This window comes from Agelaius phoeniceus, chromosome 9, assembly GCF_051311805.1.
Source record: "Agelaius phoeniceus isolate bAgePho1 chromosome 9, bAgePho1.hap1, whole genome shotgun sequence".
Classification (NCBI taxonomy): Eukaryota; Metazoa; Chordata; class Aves; order Passeriformes; family Icteridae; genus Agelaius; species Agelaius phoeniceus.
This window is the reverse complement of record NC_135273.1, coordinates 18,042,383-18,063,951: the sequence shown is the minus strand read 5'-3', so window position 1 is coordinate 18,063,951 and position 21,569 is coordinate 18,042,383. Positions and strand designations below refer to the sequence as shown.

The 21,569-nt window shown below is 37.9% G+C and overlaps 2 protein-coding genes across 11 annotated transcripts in view; one reads left to right on the top strand and one right to left on the bottom strand.

The window, feature by feature from the left end:
- MAPK8 (mitogen-activated protein kinase 8) overlaps positions 1 to 14,421 on the top strand; it is a 228,444-nt gene extending 214,023 nt beyond the window's left edge. For 5 of the 7 annotated variants that reach the window (XM_077183106.1, XM_077183108.1, XM_077183107.1 and 2 more), the window contains 7 exons: positions 3,564 to 3,729; positions 7,798 to 7,869; positions 10,138 to 10,320; positions 11,095 to 11,219; positions 12,177 to 12,240; positions 12,950 to 13,027; positions 13,480 to 14,421. In XM_077183106.1, coding sequence (XP_077039221.1) covers positions 3,564 to 3,729; positions 7,798 to 7,869; positions 10,138 to 10,320; positions 11,095 to 11,219; positions 12,177 to 12,240; positions 12,950 to 13,027; positions 13,480 to 13,625 — 834 coding nt within the window. In that variant the 3' untranslated portion in view covers positions 13,626 to 14,421. Of the gene's footprint in view, positions 1 to 3,563; positions 3,730 to 7,797; positions 7,870 to 8,209; positions 8,282 to 10,137; positions 10,321 to 11,094; positions 11,220 to 12,176; positions 12,241 to 12,949; positions 13,028 to 13,474 lie in introns of all 7 variants that reach the window. The other 2 variants (XM_077183110.1, XM_077183111.1) reach the window with 2 other exon arrangements.
- A 1,883-nt stretch (positions 14,422 to 16,304) lies between these two features.
- The window catches only part of ARHGAP22 (Rho GTPase activating protein 22), a 120,726-nt gene continuing 115,461 nt past the window's right edge, over positions 16,305 to 21,569 (bottom strand). For all 4 annotated transcript variants that reach the window (XM_077183102.1, XM_077183103.1, XM_077183104.1 and 1 more), the window contains one exon: positions 16,305 to 21,527. The gene's annotated coding sequence lies outside the window, so the exon portion shown is untranslated. The remainder of the gene's footprint in view (positions 21,528 to 21,569) is intronic.

Below are 21,569 nucleotides of genomic sequence, written 5' to 3'. Positions count from 1 at the left end.
GTATATAGATTAAAAATTGCTTGAGATTGTCTGGTTATAACTTCCTGTGCACTGCCACAGGAATTGCTATGTTAGGATGCTAGTCCAGGTCAGCGGTCCACCACATTGTGACTGGAGTGTTGAATGGTCTGCAAGCTGGATCTGCAGTCTGACACTTCTGTTCAGTGTGCCATCTTTTCCCCAGGGAAACAGGGACAATTATTTGAATGGAAAATACAGCTTGAATGGGCAAATGCTGCTTCCTTTTGCTCAGCTGGTTCTAGCACTCATTAGCTGTGTCATTCCAGTGAAGAGCTCAAGGAATGAAAGTGAAACCTTCCTTCTTGCATGCAATTTCACTGAACTGCTGTGTTGAAGAGATGTGCAAGGGAGGGAGGAGCATTGCCTGCAACCAGGCATTGTACCTGATGCTGCTTGGTCTGCTTGTGGGCATTTGAAATAGGTCACTTGGGCCTTTTGCACTGTTCTGGGAATGCTCAGCAAAACTAGATTGTTCCACTTAGTGTTGTGGTACTATATTGCTTATGATTGAAAATATGCAGCCTGTGGTGTTCTAATGTCATGTGCCTGTAGGTCTGAAATAATGGTTTGCATACAGTTTCACATTTCCTCTTCAATATTTAAGTGTGCAAGTTTAATGCTGTGGATTTTCCTGGGTCTTTTTTAGTTTTAGAAAACAGTGTATTGTCTGGATGTGCTAGAGTACATAAAGTAAGAATGTCTCTCTGTGGATCTTAGCACAAGCTTAGGGGAGCTTCTAAAAGTGTGCTTGCTTCAGGGTGGTTTGTACTCCTCTGAAGTGGGCATTGATCCTGTAGAAGTTGTGGATTAATTTAAACATTTTTACATTTACAGAAAAGAAGTAACTACTTAGTTAGTTGGGCAAGAGTGAAGACAGCTTTGAGGTTAGAATTCCTTCCTCTGTAAATATGGGTTAACTCTTTGAAATGCTTCCTATCATACAGGGATAAACTATCCTAAGAAAACTAAATACAATTGCTATGTAAATAGCACCATATGTATGCATGAATGCTTTTAAAGGACATGTGCAGATGCTTTTGAAGGACATTTCACTTGCATGTCTTCCTGGTAGATTTTCAGCTGAGAGCTTCTTCTTAGACTTTGTTGGAAGATTGAGGATATTCAGGCACAGCGTTACCTGCTAAGTGCATTGTGCCTTTTTGCATCAAGATGCAAAGTGTCAAAGTTTTGTTTCTCTATGGAGAAAGCTGGACAAAACCTTGGATTACAAGGAAGATATCCTGCAAAGGGGCATGTGTCACACAGACCATGTGGTTGCAGTGGTAACACTTTGTACTCTAGAATTAAGTGGTTTTTTGATAGCAAGCTAGAGGCATGGAACAAGGCAGAGATCAAACACAAGGAGTTTCATTCAACTTCACCTTGAAGTTGTAGGGGCAAACTTAGTTGTCATATCAATGGGTAAAGATTTCACCATAACTTTGCACTGACTTAACAGATGTTGGCCAATCAACATTACTGTGTTCCAAACATTTTGCAGAGAAGCAATTTCCAGCCAATATAGAAGTACACATTAATTTATATTTCACAGTCTGAGGATGAATGATCAGCATTGCAGAGTTGTGCCTCACTGACTTTCTGAGGGACACAGAGTGGCTCATTAGTCTCGCATGGAGGCTCTGAAACAGTGAATTCTGCCCAATTTTGAGTACTTAACAAGGGGCCTAATTATGGAAGCCCTTCACAAATCTTCTGTTAGAAAGTGAAAAGCCCCCAAGAAGCCATGAATTACCCTCCAGAGATGTCCCTGTCTCCTTCTTTGGCTAATGGGGAGACGGCCATGCAAGAATCTGTTTCTTAAGCACTGACATTTTACATTTTCAAGGTTCAGTGAGAAATTTTCTGCTATAGGTTCTAGTTATATTTATCCATCCTAATTAATTTGATCACTCCCAAATGAGCTTTTTAGTTTCTGTTTATTTAACAGAAGACATACATATATATATATATATAAGAGATGCAGGTTCTGCATCTCTGCATGAATTTTAATGTAGTGTAAGTCAATTCATCATTTTGATCCTAGGCTTCATGACAGCTACATGGTGTTCAGAAATAAGAATGGACAGCATTTGGTAAGCAAAGAGAAGATCTCTTAACATTTTGAGTGCTAATCCTGCTGCTTTGGGGAGGATGAGTGTAGTTAATACCCTGAGCATGCACCTGGCATTCTGCAGTGAACATCCTGAAAATAATAAGTGTGTAGAAATAAAGCTGATAATAAAAAGGAATGTAGCAGAATCTGAAACATGCATATTAAATGGCCAGAAGGCCTTATAGAACTTAAATTAATTGTGGTATATGAGAATGTTTTAAGCTAAAGTTGTCTGCTGAGTCTTTGTGTGGAAATGCATGTGTGAATATGTATGTATGCAAGAGTTTCAGCTAGTCATTAAAATTCTGTTATACTGGAATTCTTTTTGTTGTTTCCTCTTGATTTTTAATGCAGTTTTTTAGCATTATGAGGAGATTGCTGAAAGTCATCCAAATACAAATGAAAACTACATAAATCTGGCAGAAATCCACCTTTAAGTCTTTAAGAAACAAGACAGATAGGGCTACTTATCAAATGCTTACTGCTCAGGTGCTGGAGTTCTCTGTCACATCTCAGGTTCTTCTCTCATTAATCTCAGTAGAGTGTGGGAAAGGATGTATCTTAGTCTTATCTGTGTTGTCCCGTGTGCTGTGAATGACTTTATGATTGCAAAGTTATTCTGAAGTTACTCTATAATATTTACTCTGTGACATTCAGGTGTGTGTAAGATCCTGCTGAGGTGATGAGAGAGAAAGCCAGGGTAGTGTTTGTATAAATAAATGCTGCAAAGGCGCTATTGTCAATAGGGTTCACGTGTGGAGAATAGTTACTGTGTTGCTAACCAAAACAATCTGAAGTCATGTCAGCATTTTCCACTCCAATTCAAGGATTGTGTTAATTTTTTGGCAGTTTTTCAATGGTGTCTTTTTGGGTTTGGTTGCCAAACTTAACATAAAACCAAGTCATAAATTGGAAACTAAAATCATGTGGGCATGGAGATTTCTATTCAGAGAAATATATTGATTCAAAAGAGGTAATGTAACCTCAACTAGCAAATGAACCTTTTACATTCATTATAATTCTAATAATTCTTGTATCAAGATGATTATTGAATCAAGTAATTGTCATGTTACTTGTGTTCTGCGTTGTAGTAATAATTATTGTTCCAGTGAGCAGTTTCTAGACCTTTCCTGAGAGCTAACACGTCTTACTAACCTCAATTTATTTCAGACATTGCTAACATATCTTGTAATGCTGGTTGTATTTTCCTTCTTTAATTGCTATATAAATCTACAAGCACAATAAAGGAATTAATTCTGTAATCTGCTGAGTGCACATAAATTGATGCAAGGGGAAAAAAGCTGCAGTTATAGCAATAACCTAGTTGTGTGCGTGGGATTTAATGTTAGCAATATTATCTTTTTAAAATGTGAACCACAGGCTACTTTGTGCTTGTCTTAGCAGTCATATATGATGTTTCTTTTTAAAGGATTTAAAGCCCAGTAATATAGTAGTAAAGTCAGACTGCACTTTGAAGATTCTTGACTTTGGACTGGCCAGAACTGCAGGAACTAGTTTTATGATGACGCCTTATGTAGTGACTCGTTACTACAGAGCACCAGAGGTCATCCTAGGGATGGGATACAAAGAAAACGGTCAGCAAATATAGTCTTTCTTTGGCATAGCTTTATTTTTTTTGTTTGGCACACCACATTTTACATGTTAATGTTTTTTTCAAGCTGTAGAAATTTTATAAATTAGTCTTGTGACCAAAATGCAGATTCTGGATACACCAATTTGTTTATGCAACTCAACCCATTAGAAAATGTTTGCATTTAATAGGAGAAAAAATTGAGGGCCTTGTTTGTTTAAAAATTCAAATAACTTCCTTGGTAGATTATATGACATCCAGGAAGAACTGGAAGTATATTTTCTCAGTGTGTGGTATGTACTTTGATATACCTTCATCTGACATGATTGCTGGTGAAGAAGAAATTGTAATTCTTCAGTAGATATGTGTATTAAATTCGGTGCTTAATAACTGTATTGGGTATGGCCTTTCAGGAGGTAGGGAGCATAAAATCTACTGAGGAACAAACAAGTTAAGATTACCTACTGTAGCATTGCTTTTTATTAAAATCAGCCTCCTTTAAGCCTTTTGCACTAAGTTCTTAATGTTGCTGAAGAAAAACTCAATAATATACTTGAGACAAGCTTACAGAGAATACTGTCAAGATGACAGTACATGCATAATAGATTCTTGAGGTCCATGACAAATTCCAGGGGAATTTTACTTTGCATACACTTCCTCCTGACCATACTCACTCTGTGACCAGTCTGCCTCTCAGTATCTTCTAAAGGAAAATAAAAAAGATCTGTCATTTGAGAGAAACACATCATCAAATACATTGCACCTGCAAGGAAACAGCTCTGGTACCCATTAGGAGAACCAAGTGTGGTGTCATTCCTGATGCTCCGTTGGAGTGGCCTGATTCTGCTGCCATTTCGCTGCTGTGCTGTCCCTGTCCCCCTGCTTTCACTTGTCAACACCTCAGGCTGGCAGTGCCCACAGGTCACCCTGTGTGTTTCAAACTCTGCTGGCCAGGCTTCCAGGGAGGCCCTGAGCTGTCTCCTGGGGATGTGAGATGTGGCTCCTCACCTCCTGACACAACTGGGGCTTGCTCTGCTTTTCAGCATTCCTAACACAGTCTGCAAACCTGCCTGGCAACTGCATACCATTGCAGCAAGTGACTTCAGACTGTCTGTGAATGGTGCTAGCAATGAAAAAAAGCCAGCTCAGAGGAATGAGAGTGGATCTGTATTGCAAAACTGAGATATTTATTTTTTTAGATTGTTAGTGTGCATGAGAGAACCTACATTTCTTCAAATGTCCTCCATGGTCGACTGTTTTTCCTGTAATTCAGGAGTCACAGGCTGAGTACAGCAAATTAGTTATTTAATTCCTAAAGTTTTCTAGATTTGCAAATTTAACTTTGTCTTTTTTCCCCAAAGACTTTATATTGGCTGTTTAAGGGACATTAAAGAAAAGTACCTAAAGCTATAGTAGTGAGTCATGCAGCTGCCTTACAGAAGGAATTGATAAAGTCAGAAGTTTTCTAACTCAGCTTGCCCAGTTTAATTTTTTTCTTAAATAATAAGTAATTTTGGTTTGCAAAATCGTGAAACATTCTTTCCGCTGTTGGAGTTAGATTGTGTTCTGGAGTATCAAGCTTGTGATAATCCTGTACCTAATGGAAGCATGAGTTGTGTTGTGCATCATAAATAATAATTTACTTTCATTTGAAAAGCTATTACATCTTCCCAAAGCCAAATACATGGTCACTGAAATGAGAGTGGCACTTTTGGAGAATGTAAATGTATGGAGTGAGTCCAGAGACAATTACATTTCCATACATACTGCTCTCATTAAAAGGCAGTTTAGGTGAGCTGTTAAGTCTCCTCTGCCAAGGAGTTTGTGGAGCTGCCATGACAGGGAGATGGGCATCAAGGATGCACTTACAGAAAGAACCATGGGCTCTTCAGGAACCTCACCTGCTAGTATTGATGCCTATTGTAGCCCATTACACCCAAAGTTAAACTAACTGTGACCTTATTTAGTGTGGAGTTAAATATTGAAAATGGACAGTTTTCCAGTGGTTGCAGGGTTGTCTGGCAGTTTCCTGTAGTTTGTGCCCTGCTGAACTTGTGGGAGGATTGCAATATGTATTGTGATGACTGAGATAATGCAGGGTAACATTTTTTTGGTGCTATACTACACAGATACAAAATCTTCAGTTGTTTTAAAGCTAGAGGACCCAAACAAATACACAGAGTTAACTTTTATGTAGGCTTTTCTACTGAAGGATGTTTGGGGGTGTCACATTAAGAAACCAGCTAAAGGACACCAGAGCTGTCCGTGCACATACTCCTTAACGGATTTATGCACTGTTAGTCCATGATTATCAGGAAGGCAACAGTGAAAAACAAGGAAAGCCCTAAACACTATGAAAAAAGTACTTTTACATTTCCTACTAGGTAGATTTGGTTTAAACTTCATTTTCACATGGTATTTTTTCTCCTAGAGTAATAAAAATCAGTAAGTTCACTTCACAGGCTTAAGAATAAAATGAACTCCTTATGACAGCAATAGATTTTTTTACAAGTAGTATTTTTCAAATCTGTAATGAGATTATTTTAGTCTTCTGTAAAAGTATTCACAGTAGCTTTGGTTCAGCTTGCTACAAAAGTTAGAGACCTGTAATTAGATGGGGTTTTGTCTGATTATAGAAAGCAGTTAGTCAAAACACCACAAGACATCTCAAGTTTGGTTTTGTAGGGATACCAGAAGAATGGTAATTTTATCATGTTGGACACAAGCTCTTTACAAGAGATTTGGGTATATTTTGGGTTGTGATGGCAGCAGGTTGTTTGCAGATCAAAAAGTCAGCATTCAGAATTTTATTTAAAAAGTCAAATGCAAAACTTGGCTTCTTTGGGTCTCTAAGCCAAATAATATGTACTTAAGTAATTGAAAAAAAAAGTTTTTAAAGGAAAAAGAGCACTAAACTAAGGTGTTGACAACATTTTTTTAAATGAGCAAGGCCCTTAATTTTGACCTATTAATATGCACAACTATGATTTCCTATCATATTATCTAGATACTATTTTAGAGGAACTTTATTAAATAAAGGAGAAGGAATATTGAAAAATAAGAAGCAATATTGTTTGCTTGACGTTGTTGAGCTCCTTCAGAACATTTACATAAATTCTTACTATATTATTATTGTCACTTGAATCCCCCTCTTATCTGCTTAATTGAAATTCCAGTGTCATATTTGACATTTATAATAATAAAATTTCATTGTTATGACTTCAAGAAAACTTTTGTATATGGAATTAACAATACTTCTGAAAGTAACTGCAAAAGAAATTGGCTTACCTGTACAAAGTAAACTTGTGCATCTTTATGTCTTCTGAGTGATTTATTTTAAGGTAATGTAGAAAATGCATATTTCATTTTTTAAAAATTGCTTTTAAGTTTTTCTTTTGTATAAAGTGTTATTTCAGTGTACCTGGAGACATATTTTAAAACAAATTATTCGAACTGAAAATCTAGGAGCATACTAACATTGTCATTAACTGATCCTCTAAAATTCTAAGTGATCTTTTACTGATTCTGTTTGCTTTTTATTTAAAGCGAGAGAGAGATGCATGGTAATCTTGACTTCTAGGAAATACTTGATGTCAAATTGTAATTCCTATGTAATTCTCTTAAAAAGCATGAACTGCTTTAATAGGCAATATTTTTACAGGTCAGTTTACTTAGTTACTTTTAGAATTACTCCAACTACAGTGGAATTACTTTCAAGGAATCAATCTCTGTTTGGTGCTTGAATGTGTTCCCTTGGCAGAGGTAACTTTGGAGCCTCCAGCCTTGGAGAAGAGCTTTACTCTGCCTGATTCCTGTCTCTCTCTCTCTCTGCTCAAGCTCTTGCTCTAGCACTATATTAAACAAAAGGATGTTTTTCTGCCTTGTATTTGAGACAGTTAAAAGCTAATCCTTACACATGGTGTATGTTAAACTGTTTTCATTGGTTAATACAAAGACTTGCTCTTCTTCCTGTGCTGTCTCTGCAGTTTATAGGATGCAGTCATGTTATGCTTCTTTTAATTTTAAATGACCGTTTGCTTTGCTTTTCCTTCTTTTTGTGCTACAAACATAGTGGATTTATGGTCTGTGGGGTGCATTATGGGCGAAATGGTTTGCCACAAAATCCTCTTTCCAGGAAGGGACTGTATCCTTGTGCTGCTGCAGCAGGTTGAATTAGTTAGGAAGTCATTAACTTTCTTATTGATGTTGTGTCATGAAGATGCATATTGTACAATTTTTTTTTTATTAAATGAACATGGATTTTTCTTGTGATACACTTAAAAAAAATCATTTATATTCAGGCTGCACCTAGCAGTAGGACATAGTCTCTGCTGGTCCTGTAGTTAGCATACATTCACCTTCACTCATTTTCATTGCACATGCTTTTTATAGTCACTTCATGTGTATGTCTGTGTCTAGATATTTTTATTTATTTTATTTTAATAACTATCTTTTATGTTAATATCATTGCATTTTGTTTTCAGTTGACATTTGGTCAGTTGGGTGCATCATGGGAGAAATGATCAAAGGTGGTGTTTTATTTCCTGGTACAGATCGTATCCTTACCCTTGGCCTGAGATGTAGTTGTAAAAGGTCAAAAGATACTGCAGTGATACAATTCCAGATTAAAGTGGTTCTAATTTTTAAAATACTGGTTTTAAACTGCCTTTTCAAATACCAGTGTGCAAGTTCATTATATACCACTTGGGCAAACAGACTTATTTTTTCTTTTCCTTTTTTTCCCCTCTTCTTTTCTTTTTCCAGTGTAATATAGTCCCTCTTCATTACTTTTGAATGTTGTCACAATTAAGACAGACTTCTTTTTGTTTAGATGGTGTTTTCTTGGTTCATATGCATTGGGTTTTACTTTGGAATTCATTTTTATGTAGTAATTTACTAATCTTGTTTTGTGCCTGAGCATGTTAGTAGTTACTATTCTTTGCATTTTATAGAGAATGTTTACCAAAATTCCTAACCATCTTCATTAGTTACACTCTGGAGATTTATTTTCTGTATGCAGAAATGATCCTGCAAGGAGCTTTCATAAATATCTGGTATTTCTGTCTTTCTATTTCATGGATGGTTTGGTGGTGTCTATATGGGTTGTCCTGTGAACAGTATTTCAGAAAAAGAGTCTGCTCCAAACTAACAGAACTAAAACCTCCAGATCCTTGCTAAAATTAGTGAAAATAATTGGACTTTGACATCCTATTTGTTTTATGATTACTTACAGAGTGTTTTTTTAGATGCCATCAGAAATGTTTCCTGCTTTTGGTACAGGTTACTGTTTAAAAATTGATGTAGTACCATTTAGGGGTGAAAATGGGGTCGAGATTTTTGAGTCATGGTAAGGAAATCCAGAGCATCCTTACTTTCACACAGCTCTGTCATTGCATGAGCTGCACCATGCTTTGCTTTATGCATCTGGTTTGCTGGCATGGCTTTTCAATTTAGACTTGGTGCCATACAATGTAAATAGTTCCTTTTGTCAAGGCCTCTACTAAAGCTCAGCAGAGCTTGAGAATCCTTATATAGAGATCTGCTGTTGAGTTTTAAGCATATAAGAGAGGGTCTGCTTCAACCCTTGTTCAGCTGTTGATTTGGGTAGCCTGGTATCCGGTCTTTGATGGCAGCCAAAGAGAAAATGTTGGGGAGAATATGAATTTGTGTATATAAAATTTTTTCCGAGCTCTTCTCCAGTATTTAACCATCTGCAACTAGGAATTTCTGAACCAATTTTTACTTTTTTCGTTTCAGTAAAATATATAAATTCTTCTGCCCTGAAGTGGTCAGTCTCCCCTTTACAGTGTGTAAACTTCTTAGTTAAGATGTTCCTTATGCATCCTTGAAACTCTTTGACTTCATTCAAGTCCCTGACAATATTGTCACTGACCTGTGTGGGCCAAGCCTTGGTTCTTTGTGTGCCCACTGATGCTGAGTGTTGCATGTCCTTGGTGAGAGGTTGCCCAGGACTGGGTTGAGGTACCAAGATGAGAAAGAAGGACAAAGCACCCACCTGGGGTCATTCTCAGGAGTGCCTTGGTGATGTGTAGAAGCTTCACTGCTGCCAATGTGTGTTCAGATCAGGGAGCAAGTTCTCCAGGACCCAGAGAAGGACTTAAGTTAAATTTTTTGTATTTAAATATTTTGTGAGTCTTCTAATATTCTGTTTCTCAGAATTATATCCTTTTCTAGCCAGTAATGATTTTGAGTGAAATACATGTTGCCTTGACTACGCTATCATAGTCTTGCTTTGTTTCACCATGTAAGAAAGTAGTCCTAAGTCATGATGATGAACTTGATACTTTATTATAATTTCCTCTGTTTTCTCTGTTGGTTATTTCATGTGGTTTTAGCATAACTTTGTAGCTGAAAACCAGACACAGTATTTTTCTTAGCTGCATAACCTTAGATATTGATCAATGGAATAAAGTTATAGAGCAGCTAGGAACACCATGCCCCGAATTTATGAAGAAATTACAGCCTACAGTCCGAACTTACGTGGAGAACAGACCTAAATACGCTGGATATAGTTTTGAAAAACTCTTTCCAGATGTCCTTTTCCCAGCTGACTCCGAACACAATAAACTTAAAGGTAAGGTTTGTCTTCTGTGTTGTATGTTTTAAAAGTTTTAAAACTGTGATATATTGAACAGAAATGTAGCTTGGTTTTGTTCACTATAGAATCATCCTGCTTAGGTTCTGCATATTTATATCGTGAGAGTGGATGAACGTGCTGACATGTGTTTGCCTCCATTTTCTTATCTTCATGAGACAGCTCCTATTCTTGGAGCTGTCTTTATAAAGACATGTAAATATCTATATTCTTCTCAATGGCAGATGCCAACACAGTTTAGAGAAAAGTGGGGGGAGGCTGGAATAGAAGTTGTGTAGGCAGAGCAGATCTTTGTTCTGTAGGGATGAGAATAAGGAATTTATGTTCATAATATATAGATACTCTCTAGTTACTTCAGAGACTTACTGGTTCTAAAGGCCACCTACTCAGTGGAATCTCTCACAGTGTTCTCTGTGACTAAAAGCATGTGACAAAGGTGCAGTAGGTGCTTGCCTGCTGCTATTTGAGACAAGGCTGCCACCTGAGCTGTTTCACATAAGGATGTCACAACAAGGGACACTGTATGCTGAAAATGGATAATGAAACATGTTGACCCCTTTCCCAGCCCTGTCATTCTCTTCAGGTTTTTTTGCCATCAAATGGACCACTCTCCTAAACCTCATATGATGTGAGGGTTGCATAGACATTTAATTAGAACTTGATTACTCTGACCCTTCTCTTTAGAAGTTTGAAACAATGTGTTATGTGTTCTGTATATGGGAGTAATCTAAACAGAAAATTTTATTTTTGCAGCAAGTCAAGCAAGAGATTTGTTATCAAAAATGCTGGTTATAGATGCTTCTAAAAGAATCTCTGTGGATGAAGCCCTGCAGCACCCATACATCAATGTTTGGTATGATCCATCAGAAGCAGAAGCTGTAAGTTCTTGGTTTAGGTCTCTGCTTACGAGTGTGCTGTATGAAGCCATTTTGCTGTGATGCTTGGAACAACTGCTTGACAAAAGATTGCTGCACATTTCATTAGAAGCTTAACTGAGCCATAATTATTTTTATTGACGTTGATAGATGTGCTTATTAGAAATAGCATCAGGAATGGGCTGAGGTACCTCTCTCTGTGTTCATGTATCTCTGTGTTGGTGTATAATTGCCTATCATCTCCTGAACATGTAGTCATACATCTGAAATCTTTCCTATAGGGTTCTAATGTGTTGGGCTTCAGTTGTTTCAGAGTGATTTGATTGCCCTTGATGGGGTTCTGAGGTATTTATTCTTGGGGAAGTGAAATTCTTTCATCAGTTGTACAAATTGATACTATTCTTCAACTAGAAATAAGTGTTTCAGCAAAATCTGAATACAAGATCTTGAGCTTTCAGTTATTAAAACTAATGAACAAAGATATTAATGTAAATTTTTTCCTTGAGAAATTAGTTGAAGGATAATTTCAGCTTATGATAAAAGCTATTTTTTTAAAAAGAAAAGTTCAGTGATGGCCACTAAGAATAGAAAAAACTACTTGATGTAGACAGAGTAATTATAATTCTGCTGCTCTGTAATGGCTAGATTGAAAATTTAGTAATTAACAGTAGCTGAAAAGAGCTGCTTGTGATGGAGACTGCTGCATTTAGGAGCTCTTCTACCAGACTGTTTCTCTGTTACAGTAATGTAAGCAAATTACAAAATTTGTTAATCAGAAGAACTTTAAAGACTGTGGTAGCATCTAAAAAACAGGCTAAGTCCAAGTATGAGCAGATATATAATCATGTAAATATTATTTTTAAATGAGGTTCATATTCTGAATGGTTACTTTCATTTTTAATTTATACTGGTTCTATATCCCTTTTGATTGCTCTATGATGAGTTAGTTTTGTTTTTCAGCCTCCACCAAAGATACCAGATAAGCAGTTGGATGAGAGGGAGCACACGATAGAAGAGTGGAAAGGTAAGAAAGGCATTTGAAGTATAATAAGCCTTTTGGGAGTATGCTGGGCCCCAGTGATTATTGTTTTTAAAGTTCTTCTGAGCAACCTGATAGTATTTACTTCATCTGCTTGGATGTCAGGGGAGCAGATCAGTGCTTCACAGCCTCTCAGTTGTTGTGACACAAGCTTTTCCTGCAAAGGAGGTGAACCTTTGAAGTGAGCTAAAGACCTGCTCGTCTCAGTCACCTTTTGCAGTCCATAGGACAGCATTTGTAGGGAGGGTAACTCTTCTGGACAAGCTGCTACAGTTGAAAAAGATGCAGAAGCTTGAGCTATGTTATGCTGACTTAGAAGGACAAGTCTTCAAGTATTCCTAACTCTTCCAGTGAAGACTGCTGATTGAGTTTCCCTTATCAAAGAAGTCATTGATAAAAACTAAGTGGGCCTAAGGACTCAACTTAGCCTCAGGTCTCCAAGCAGCCTGAATAAAAGAGCACTAGAGCAATGCCAGTGTGTTCTCAAGAGTCCCAGGTCCCTGTAGGTCCAACAGAAAAGAATGTACTTTTTTATATCACTTGCCAGTTGTTGTGTAGTCTATAATCTGTTGTTCAAAACTAATTCTGAACAGTAATAGACCTATGAAATTGAAGTGGACATTTTAATGGGAGATGTGTTATTGATCTAGTATTTGGGTTGCAAATTAATTTTTTTCCTTCTCTGCATTTTCAGAGTTGATATACAAGGAAGTCATGGACCTGGAGGAAAGAACCAAGAACGGGGTTATACGTGGCCAACCAGCCCCTTTAGGTTGGTTACAATAAAAGCACAGTACAAGGCTCCACTGAGTTTTAGGTCAGGAGGGAGTAAAGCTGATGAAGACATACAAAAGTAACCTAACTCAAAAATAGGGCTCTTGAATTCAGACATTGTATATTTGAGTGGAATATTCAGGGCTGACATCATTTTATTGATCTGTTCAATCCCCATATCGTTGTCCCTGTGTAACTGATATTTCATTTATTTCAGCTCCTGACACAGATATTTCATTTATTTCAGCTCCTGACACACCATCTGTTAAGCCCCACATTTAAGACTTGTGGGTTTTATTTATTTTGATAGTGGATTGAGACACATCTTTTCAAACTTGCCAAAACAGGGAAAAGTAACAGCCGTTAGGAAGAGAGAGACAGACTAATGCAAGTACTGAACTGTGCAACTGTATCTGCAACTGATTTGCTGTTTTGTTTCTCATAGCACAGGTGCAGCAATGATCAATGGCTCTCAACACCCATCTTCATCGTCATCTGTCAACGATGTGTCTTCAATGTCAACAGATCCAACATTGGCCTCTGATACAGACAGCAGTCTAGAAACCTCAGCTGGACCTCTGGGTTGCTGTAGATGACTACTTGGTCTTTTGGGGGGTGGGAGGGGGGTCCTTTTAGTCAATAATAGGGCACTTTTAAAATTTGGTGGTATTTTTGAGTGTTTTTTCAAAAATAATCATGGAATTCATCATAAAGTGCTGTAATTTCAAACTGTAAGTTGTGTTATAAGCAGCCACTTTTTTGCTGTAATTAACTGTAAAATATTAAACCTGGTAATTTTTATTGTGGTTTTAAAATCTGCATATTTGCTTTACTATTATGCTGCTGATCTTTTTTTACTGAATTTCTAAGATTTGTTTTATCAAAGCACATATTAATGTTGTGGTCATTACCATATGATGAATTATTTAAGATTTTATAGGTTTTCAATTTTTTAATTGGAATTTATTCCAGATGTTTTGTTCATGATATCCTTCAAAGTTTTATGCTTGGTCATACATCTGTGTCCCAGATGGAGGGGGAGAGAATTCAGTGCAGCCAGCTGTAGTTTCAGGCACACTACTGTGGTGCTGGGTAGTGAACAAAATCCTCTTTTATTTTGGCCACTTGCCTATAGTACTTCAGCAAAAGGAACAATTAGTGAGGGGTTTTTTTAGAGAAACAGAAAAAAACCTTTGCGAAGTAATATTATCTGAATGGGTTTATGAACTTAAGAAAGCAAAGCATATCTTCAAAGCTGCAGAAATATCCAGCCTAGCAGAGTAATGTGATGTTTTCTGCAGAGTTGTGGCATGCCAAATCTTGTGATCACCATAAAACATGAGGATACTTCATGAATAATACATTGCAATGCCAATAAACTGTTTACTTCTAGCTCGTAGCCTGTTTTTGTACACACAGAATGAAGTGTATCCAGGATGTGTAGACTGACAAGAGGGAATATCAATATGCTGTAGCTATACTTTCATGTGAGATGTGATTCTTGGGAGTTCTGGTTCTTACTAGTTTTGTCTGCTAAGGCAAGTGCTTTTTGAGTGCTTTTTGGGTCAAAGAGGGAATGACATGAATGCAGTAGGGGCAAAACTTCAGCTACTCTTTCTCCACCAAAAGTAACTGATTGCTAAAAACCATGAAGTGGTAGGAGAACCTCAGGATTTCTGTAGCTAATGCATTAATTGAGCAATATATGCCATCCAAAGGGGGGAGAAGTAGTGCTGTGTAAATTAATATTTATCTCTTTCATTTCACCATGAGATCAGTGTAGCAGAAATCTTAGCAGTGGTTCATTTTAAGTCATAAATATTCAGTAGTTTTCATTAATGAAGCTCCAAGTTTCAATACACTTTTTAAACAAAAGATATATTGAGATATATAGAACAGTTAATAAATAGTCATGTAAGATGGTGCTGCTCCTCACAGAAGTATTTTAACTGTTTACATTTTATATTTACAGAATGATTTATGTATAACTGACTTAAGTTTATGTATGAGTTAAACAATCATTCAGAATTTATTTCTTTGGAAAATGCAGATTTTTAGTGAAGCTAGGCTGTATAATTGATTGCCTTGTGTAGATGCATATTTTGTGTAGTGAATTAGAATGTGAAGAGGAATTCAAATTAGTAAAGCTCACAAAAAATGGGCATAAAAGATACAGAAGTCTTGCCAGGCACTGAGCATAAGCAAATAATGCAACTGCATGCAGAGGTCATCCAGGAGTGACTGGTGGTCTTCAGTGTGGTTCCTTCTGCTTGTTGGGTTAAATAAGCATCTTTTTGAAGTTTTAAGTGAAAGAGGAAAATTTATCTTTGCAGTAAGTTTTAGAAAAACAGAAGTGATAGTAATGTCAATGTCCAACATGTCTTTTTGAAAAACATGCAGGGCTGCAAGGAATGGTAATGTCTCAAAGATAACTAAATTGATAAACTGCACAGTTGATTTCCTGGCCTGGCTAGACTGCTGGTAAGTGCTGTGTGCGTGTAATTTTGCTTTCCTCGTTTATATCTAATATTTCAATATTGCCTTCCTAAGCCACATTTGTTAAGGCAATTATTTTTGCAGGATCCTGCCAAATTGTATATTACCTCAGAACAGGCAGGACAAGTTTGGATTCATCTAGCACTGGAATGTAGAAAATGTTGAACAGAGACCAATGGAACAGTCTATTTTGTAAATTTTTTATCAAAGTTTAAGCTGTGAATTAAGCCAAAAATTTTGGTCAAACGAAAGTACTCCATTGTTTTATAGGGTCAAGTGATAGTGTGGTCTGCACAGTGTAATGAAGTTAAAACTGACAAAAGTAACTTCTGATGCCTCTCAGTGCTGTTAAAAATAAATTGGTAAATACAGTTCCTATTTAAATTTATTATAGAAACCCACTGGATTGCAGTGATGACTGAAATATTTTGAAACTTAAAAATACTTTTTGCTATTGCTTTCCAGTGTCTGAACTATGTAGTAACTGAACTACTGATAAGTGCTAAGGAGAACTGAGCTTTTCTTCTTTCAAGGCAAGGTTAGTGAATGTGTGGAACTGCCCACTGCAGCTTGTTGCAATGTGTGAGCAAGCTGTGCTTAAAGGTATTGCTTCAGTAGGGTCAGGGCTTTGCCTGTGGCAAGAGTTCACTTTTGGCACCATCTTCACAGGAGTGTTGCTTTTTATTTTTTTCAGTTGCTCGCATTTTAGGCAAATTAAAGTGATGGCAAATTGCAAAGACAAAATCATATTCAGTAATCAAATTATCACAACAGCATCCTAGTCTTAACTTCCCTTTTTATTTGTTGAAATATAAACTTTTTTTCAGATAGGTGTACACTGCCACAGATTACAAACAAATGGGTAACTGGAATTCAGCTGTGTTTGTCTGTTGTTAGATTATATGCTATACAATACACTGTACAATTTTAAAGTATTGTTAAGTTTTATTTTAGAGTTTGATTTGGAATCTTCTCAAGACAACAGGCTTCACTAAAGTGCATGCAACTTTCTAAGGCCATTCCAATCCACTGGGAGTTGATATGGATTGAATTACCATAAGCTGTCTATCCCTTACCTCAGGTGAGGTTCAAAGTTGGGCAGTAATAGCAAGATTGATGTCTGCCTTCTCTGCACAAAGCTGTGGCATGCAGCAAGGGTAAAGCAGCTCTCTCCTTCTGTAGAAGTATGTTGTTCAAGAACTTGAAATAGAGATGGGGTAGGGGGAATTAGTACCCTTAGAGTGTACTGGGATGCTGTGCTGGGCAGTCTTTTGTTGGTGCAAGCCAGTGGCTCAGAGCTGATGTGTTGGTGTGTGTGAGCAGCTGTGCTGCCCAAGCACAACTCCCTGTGCTTGGAAGTGGAACATGCTCAGCCCTGGGTCAGTGCTCAGCTGAGCAGATGTGGCACTTTGCCCTGGCCAAGCTTGGGCCTTTAGCTTTGAAGAACTTTTACTATATGAGATGCAGCAACATCTTTCTGGGCAGGAATTCCAGGTGGACATAGCATCAGCACCAGTGGTGTGGTGGGAGTGTCCTGTGTCCCCAGCACCAGCTGTGCCAGTAGGGCCCTTCTTCCTGGGGCCAGGGCTCTGTAGGGGATGGATGGATGGATGGATGGATGGAGCATTCAGCTCAGCAGTGCATGAAGGAAAATGTCAAAAACCTCCTACAGGAGGATGGTCCTACCCAGCCAATAATCTGAAGAGTATGACAGTAAATGTTTCTTGATAAAGATCATGGGCAAAAGTGGAGAAGAAGGTTCAGCTTGTACTTGGTCTTGCTTTTTCAAGTTGCCGAAGGGAGTGAATTGCAGTTTCTAGATCTGTTTTTATTTGCTTTTGGCAGCAACTTGTCCATACTGTTACATTTTATTTTCCTGTCAGTGGTTTGGAGCAGTTGAAGGAGAGCCTGTCTGTATTTTTCAGCAGAGTTAGAAAGATGTTTTTATTGAAGCGTGTGATAAGACTCTACTGCCCACCCAAATTTTCAATTAATTTAATATATTCTTAGTTAAGGGCACTGGATGATAGTATTTTAAGTGGTCTCTCTCACTCCCTTTTCTTTGTACGTCTGTGTTACAGAAATGTGTTACAAATCAGATCACATTGTGTTTCTATTTCTGCAGTTCAAAATTTAAGCTAGGTTTTCTTGAACTACCTCACACAAACTTTCTACATTTCTTAAGGAAGCAAAGCTAACCCTTGCTATTGGAACTACACTGAATGTGAATAGAAAATACACCTCCTTTAGAAAAACAAACCTATTGGCCAATGTTGAGACAATATCAGTATGTTTCTTATCTATTTCACGTAAGATGTTCATGTGTAATATATATATAGCCTGTGTACAGTAATGTACATCTAGATAATTGTGTTAGCTGTAAATTGGTGATTTTATTATTGTAGTCTGGTTTTGTAGGGTAAAAATAGCTTACTAGTAATGTCAGCTCATCCTTTACATTTTACAAAAGGAATAATTCTTGGTAAGCTTTGCATACAGATGAATTACTTTTGTAGGCCCAATATCTAGTCTATTTTTGAGAGTTCTTTAACTTTTATTACTAAAGTTGAGAAAAAAATCGCACCCCAATTACCGTGATCATTCCTTCTGCCCTTCTTGAAGTATGTTCTTAATTTTATTATGTCCCAAGAAGTACAAAGGGAAGATACACCATTAAAAATACTGGGGAAAACTAATTTTTTTTTTCTTCCCCACATTTGATACCTTTTTCTGCTTTTCTTTTATTCCCTCCAAATAAGCTGTTGGTGGGCATTACTGAGAACATTGTGGGGTTTTTTTAACTCATTCATGCCATAGGTCATTACATGTGCACCACTGGAATGTATACATTGTTATCTAGTATGTCAGTTGGTTATAATGATATTTTAAATAAAAAAGAAAAAAAAAAGTTTGACCACCATGCATTTAATGTTTCTTCATTGCCAGGCTGCGATGGACTTCATGTGGATTCCATAATGGGCTGCACTTGTAATCTTATTAGCAAGAGTCCTTCCTGAGAATTCATCTGGTTTTTAATGGTACTGTCCTGTCTTGTTTGTGAGCTCACTTGTGGGCAAAGTGATGTGTTTTTTCCATTTCTTCATTCCCATGGACTTTGGATGTGCCACAGACTGATAACAACATGCATGGTCTTTGTGACCAGTGGGAATCCATTCTCACTTCCTTGCTGCCAGCTGCAGCCACCTCAATTCCTGGAAATATACAGCTGCTGAGAGCCTGTGCTGCTGGAAGAGGTAAGCCTTGGGCTGCCTGGTGTAAGGGAGGATCTCTCAACACTGCATCTTGTAGAGGCCTGAAGGATCTGACTTCTGGAGAGCTGACTTGGATGCCTGGAGCACCCACTGCACTGGCACTTCTCCCACAGGTAAGCCCCAACAAAAGTCACTTCCAGCAGGATTTCAGTGCTTCCTTAACAACTGCAGCTGCCCTTGAGCTGTGCTGGTGGTGCCTTTGTGTCCAGTTTCAAGGGAAAGGGACTGGGACCACAGTGCAGGCAGTTTTGTTTATTTGGGCCACCAATTTGTGGGATGCTTTTCTAGGAATGTGGTGGGGGACTCAGAAATCTTCTTCTTTATTTGCATATATCAGCATAAAGTGCAACCAGTTTCTCATGATAATGCTATTACAGAGCAAGGCCAGGGAGAGCTGTTGCTCTGCCCAGGATTTGTCTGGTGGCTCAGGAGTGAAACACTCCATAATGCTGCTGCCTTCAGTGGAATTCTCTTGTGAATGTAGATGAGTCATTAAGCTATTAATTCATGTTCCTTTTTGTGTTAGAAATGCCACGATCTATGGAAGTTTTCTTCGTTATTCTGAAGTGTTGCTGTTTTGCTTTTTTTTAAAGCATATGTTGGGGTTTTTTTCACTGAAAAGTTTTTACTGTTTTGTCTTTTTGGCCTGCATAATACTGGAAAGGATATTCCAGGCTGGGAGGATGGCACAGGTGAATCTGTGGTAAAAATTTATGTATTCCAGTAACCTTCTGTCATGTTCAATTAACAATAACCAGACAAACACTTGCTAAGAAAGCTGACATTTGAATCAGAGACTGTTACAAGTGAAGTGTCTGCAAAATAAGGAGTAGTCTCCAGTGCTTGCTGTGGGCAAATGCATTGGTGGAGAAGAGTATGGAAACAGGAAAGGTAGGAAAAGGTTTATCATCTTCCTCACATAAAGGCATAGTGTTCTTCAAAGCTGTGTACAAGTGGATCTCATTTCTTGCATAATTGCCCATGTCAGGAATTTAGCATTATGGTCCTGTTGCTGCACTTGAGGTTAATATCCCACTGTAGTGCATGTTAGTGTGAACTGGGTTGTTTGCATCTTCTTGCAAGGTTTATTTACTGCAGTGGCTCATCTTCAGAAGCAGCTGAAATTTATTCCTCATGAACAGGAGCCATAGATGTTACCCGAGCACAACAGTCAGTCTGGAACTGGTTTGTTTCACTCCTCATTTTGAGTGCATAGAGTTTCTTTGTATATTAAAAATTCTTAATTTTATTTTGGGTACCACATTATGCAGTGTTACAGATCTCATGATCCTATCCTGGATCTGCAAGTTTGGGATAGGTGGGTTTTTTAGCAGTTACCTAAGGATAAATACTTAAGAACTGAGCCCTGCTGACTGGGAGACTAAACACCAGACAACCAGGGACCAGGACTGCTGGTAAAATCTCTTGAGTTTGTTGTGTGAACTAAAGGGAGCAGTCTGCACTGGATACATACAGGAGATAATGCAATATAACTAGTGTAAGGGAGGTGTGGGCTGTCGAGGCTTCTATGATTTGGGTAGAAATAAAAAAAGACATCAAAATACCCTGCTTGCTACTAGTACTGAATGGGATTGAATGTTGCTTTCTATCAGTCCTGGTGTTCTTCTTACAACCATTAGACCACCCTCCAATATTAAGGTTTATTTTGTGATGACTGACCTCATACCCCCAGCTCCCTGCCACACTGCTTGCTTTTCCAGCTCAGTCACTGTTACTGCTTCTCTCTCACATTATGCATCTGATTATGCTGCTGTTCTAAATGGCCATCTTATTCCTTAAAGGATAACTTGTGACCATTGGTAATGAATTCAAGGCAGAGGTGGGAAAAAAAAATGGGGATGATGCTCATGCCTGCAGGTGGCAGGCAGCTGCTGCTGAACATGCAGGTACCTGCCTCATGCTGGGGCAGTAAGGAATGCAGGGCAGCTGGAGAGCCTGGGAAGTAGGAAAAAGGTTTTGAAATAACTGAGTGAACCAATCCACATGATTTACTGTATCACCTTGCTTGACATTTCTTATCCAGGAAGGATTAGGTTAAAATTCTGCTTTTTGCTCACTTTAAATGGTTTACATTTTTTACATTTCTATAATAAGGAGAAGTGTTACAGTGCAGTAGAAACAAGTTAATACCTAGATGTTTTAAATATTGAAATACCTGGATATCTGTGAGATGCTGAGGAGAAAGTATATCTTTCAGTATTGACTATTTCCTGATATGTAAAAACCCATTCTAAGGTTATTTCCAGACAGTGAGTCATAGTCTTCTCTAGTAAGGAATGAGATTCAGGGCACTTTTTCAAAATACTTAAAATAAAGCAATCTTCTTCGTTACTTGAAAAGTCCATACTTTCCCTTTAGCCAGTTCATGTTGTGGCTCTTTTTGTTACAATTCTTTCTCCTTAGAGACTCCCAAGCTACCTCAGGATGTCAAAGATGGAGTGCCAAGACAAAGTGAACAGTGCTGGGCTTGCAGGTGAAATTCAAGCTGAATGTGGTGAAACAAATTTCTGTGTGCAGGGTCTGCATGGCTCAGGGTGTTACAAATGCTATGCAGAACTTCTTGAAATCACTTGGAAGGGAAGTCAGCCCAGCAGCAAATTACCAGAACTTACAGCTTCGTTCTAATGATCTTTCCTTAGCAGAAGCAAGGAACTTGGGATGATGGGTTGTTTGCAGTATTCTTCCTGTCCCCTCATATCCCTGTAAGAACTAACAACAAAAATATCAGCTGGTGTAAGGAGAAATGTTACA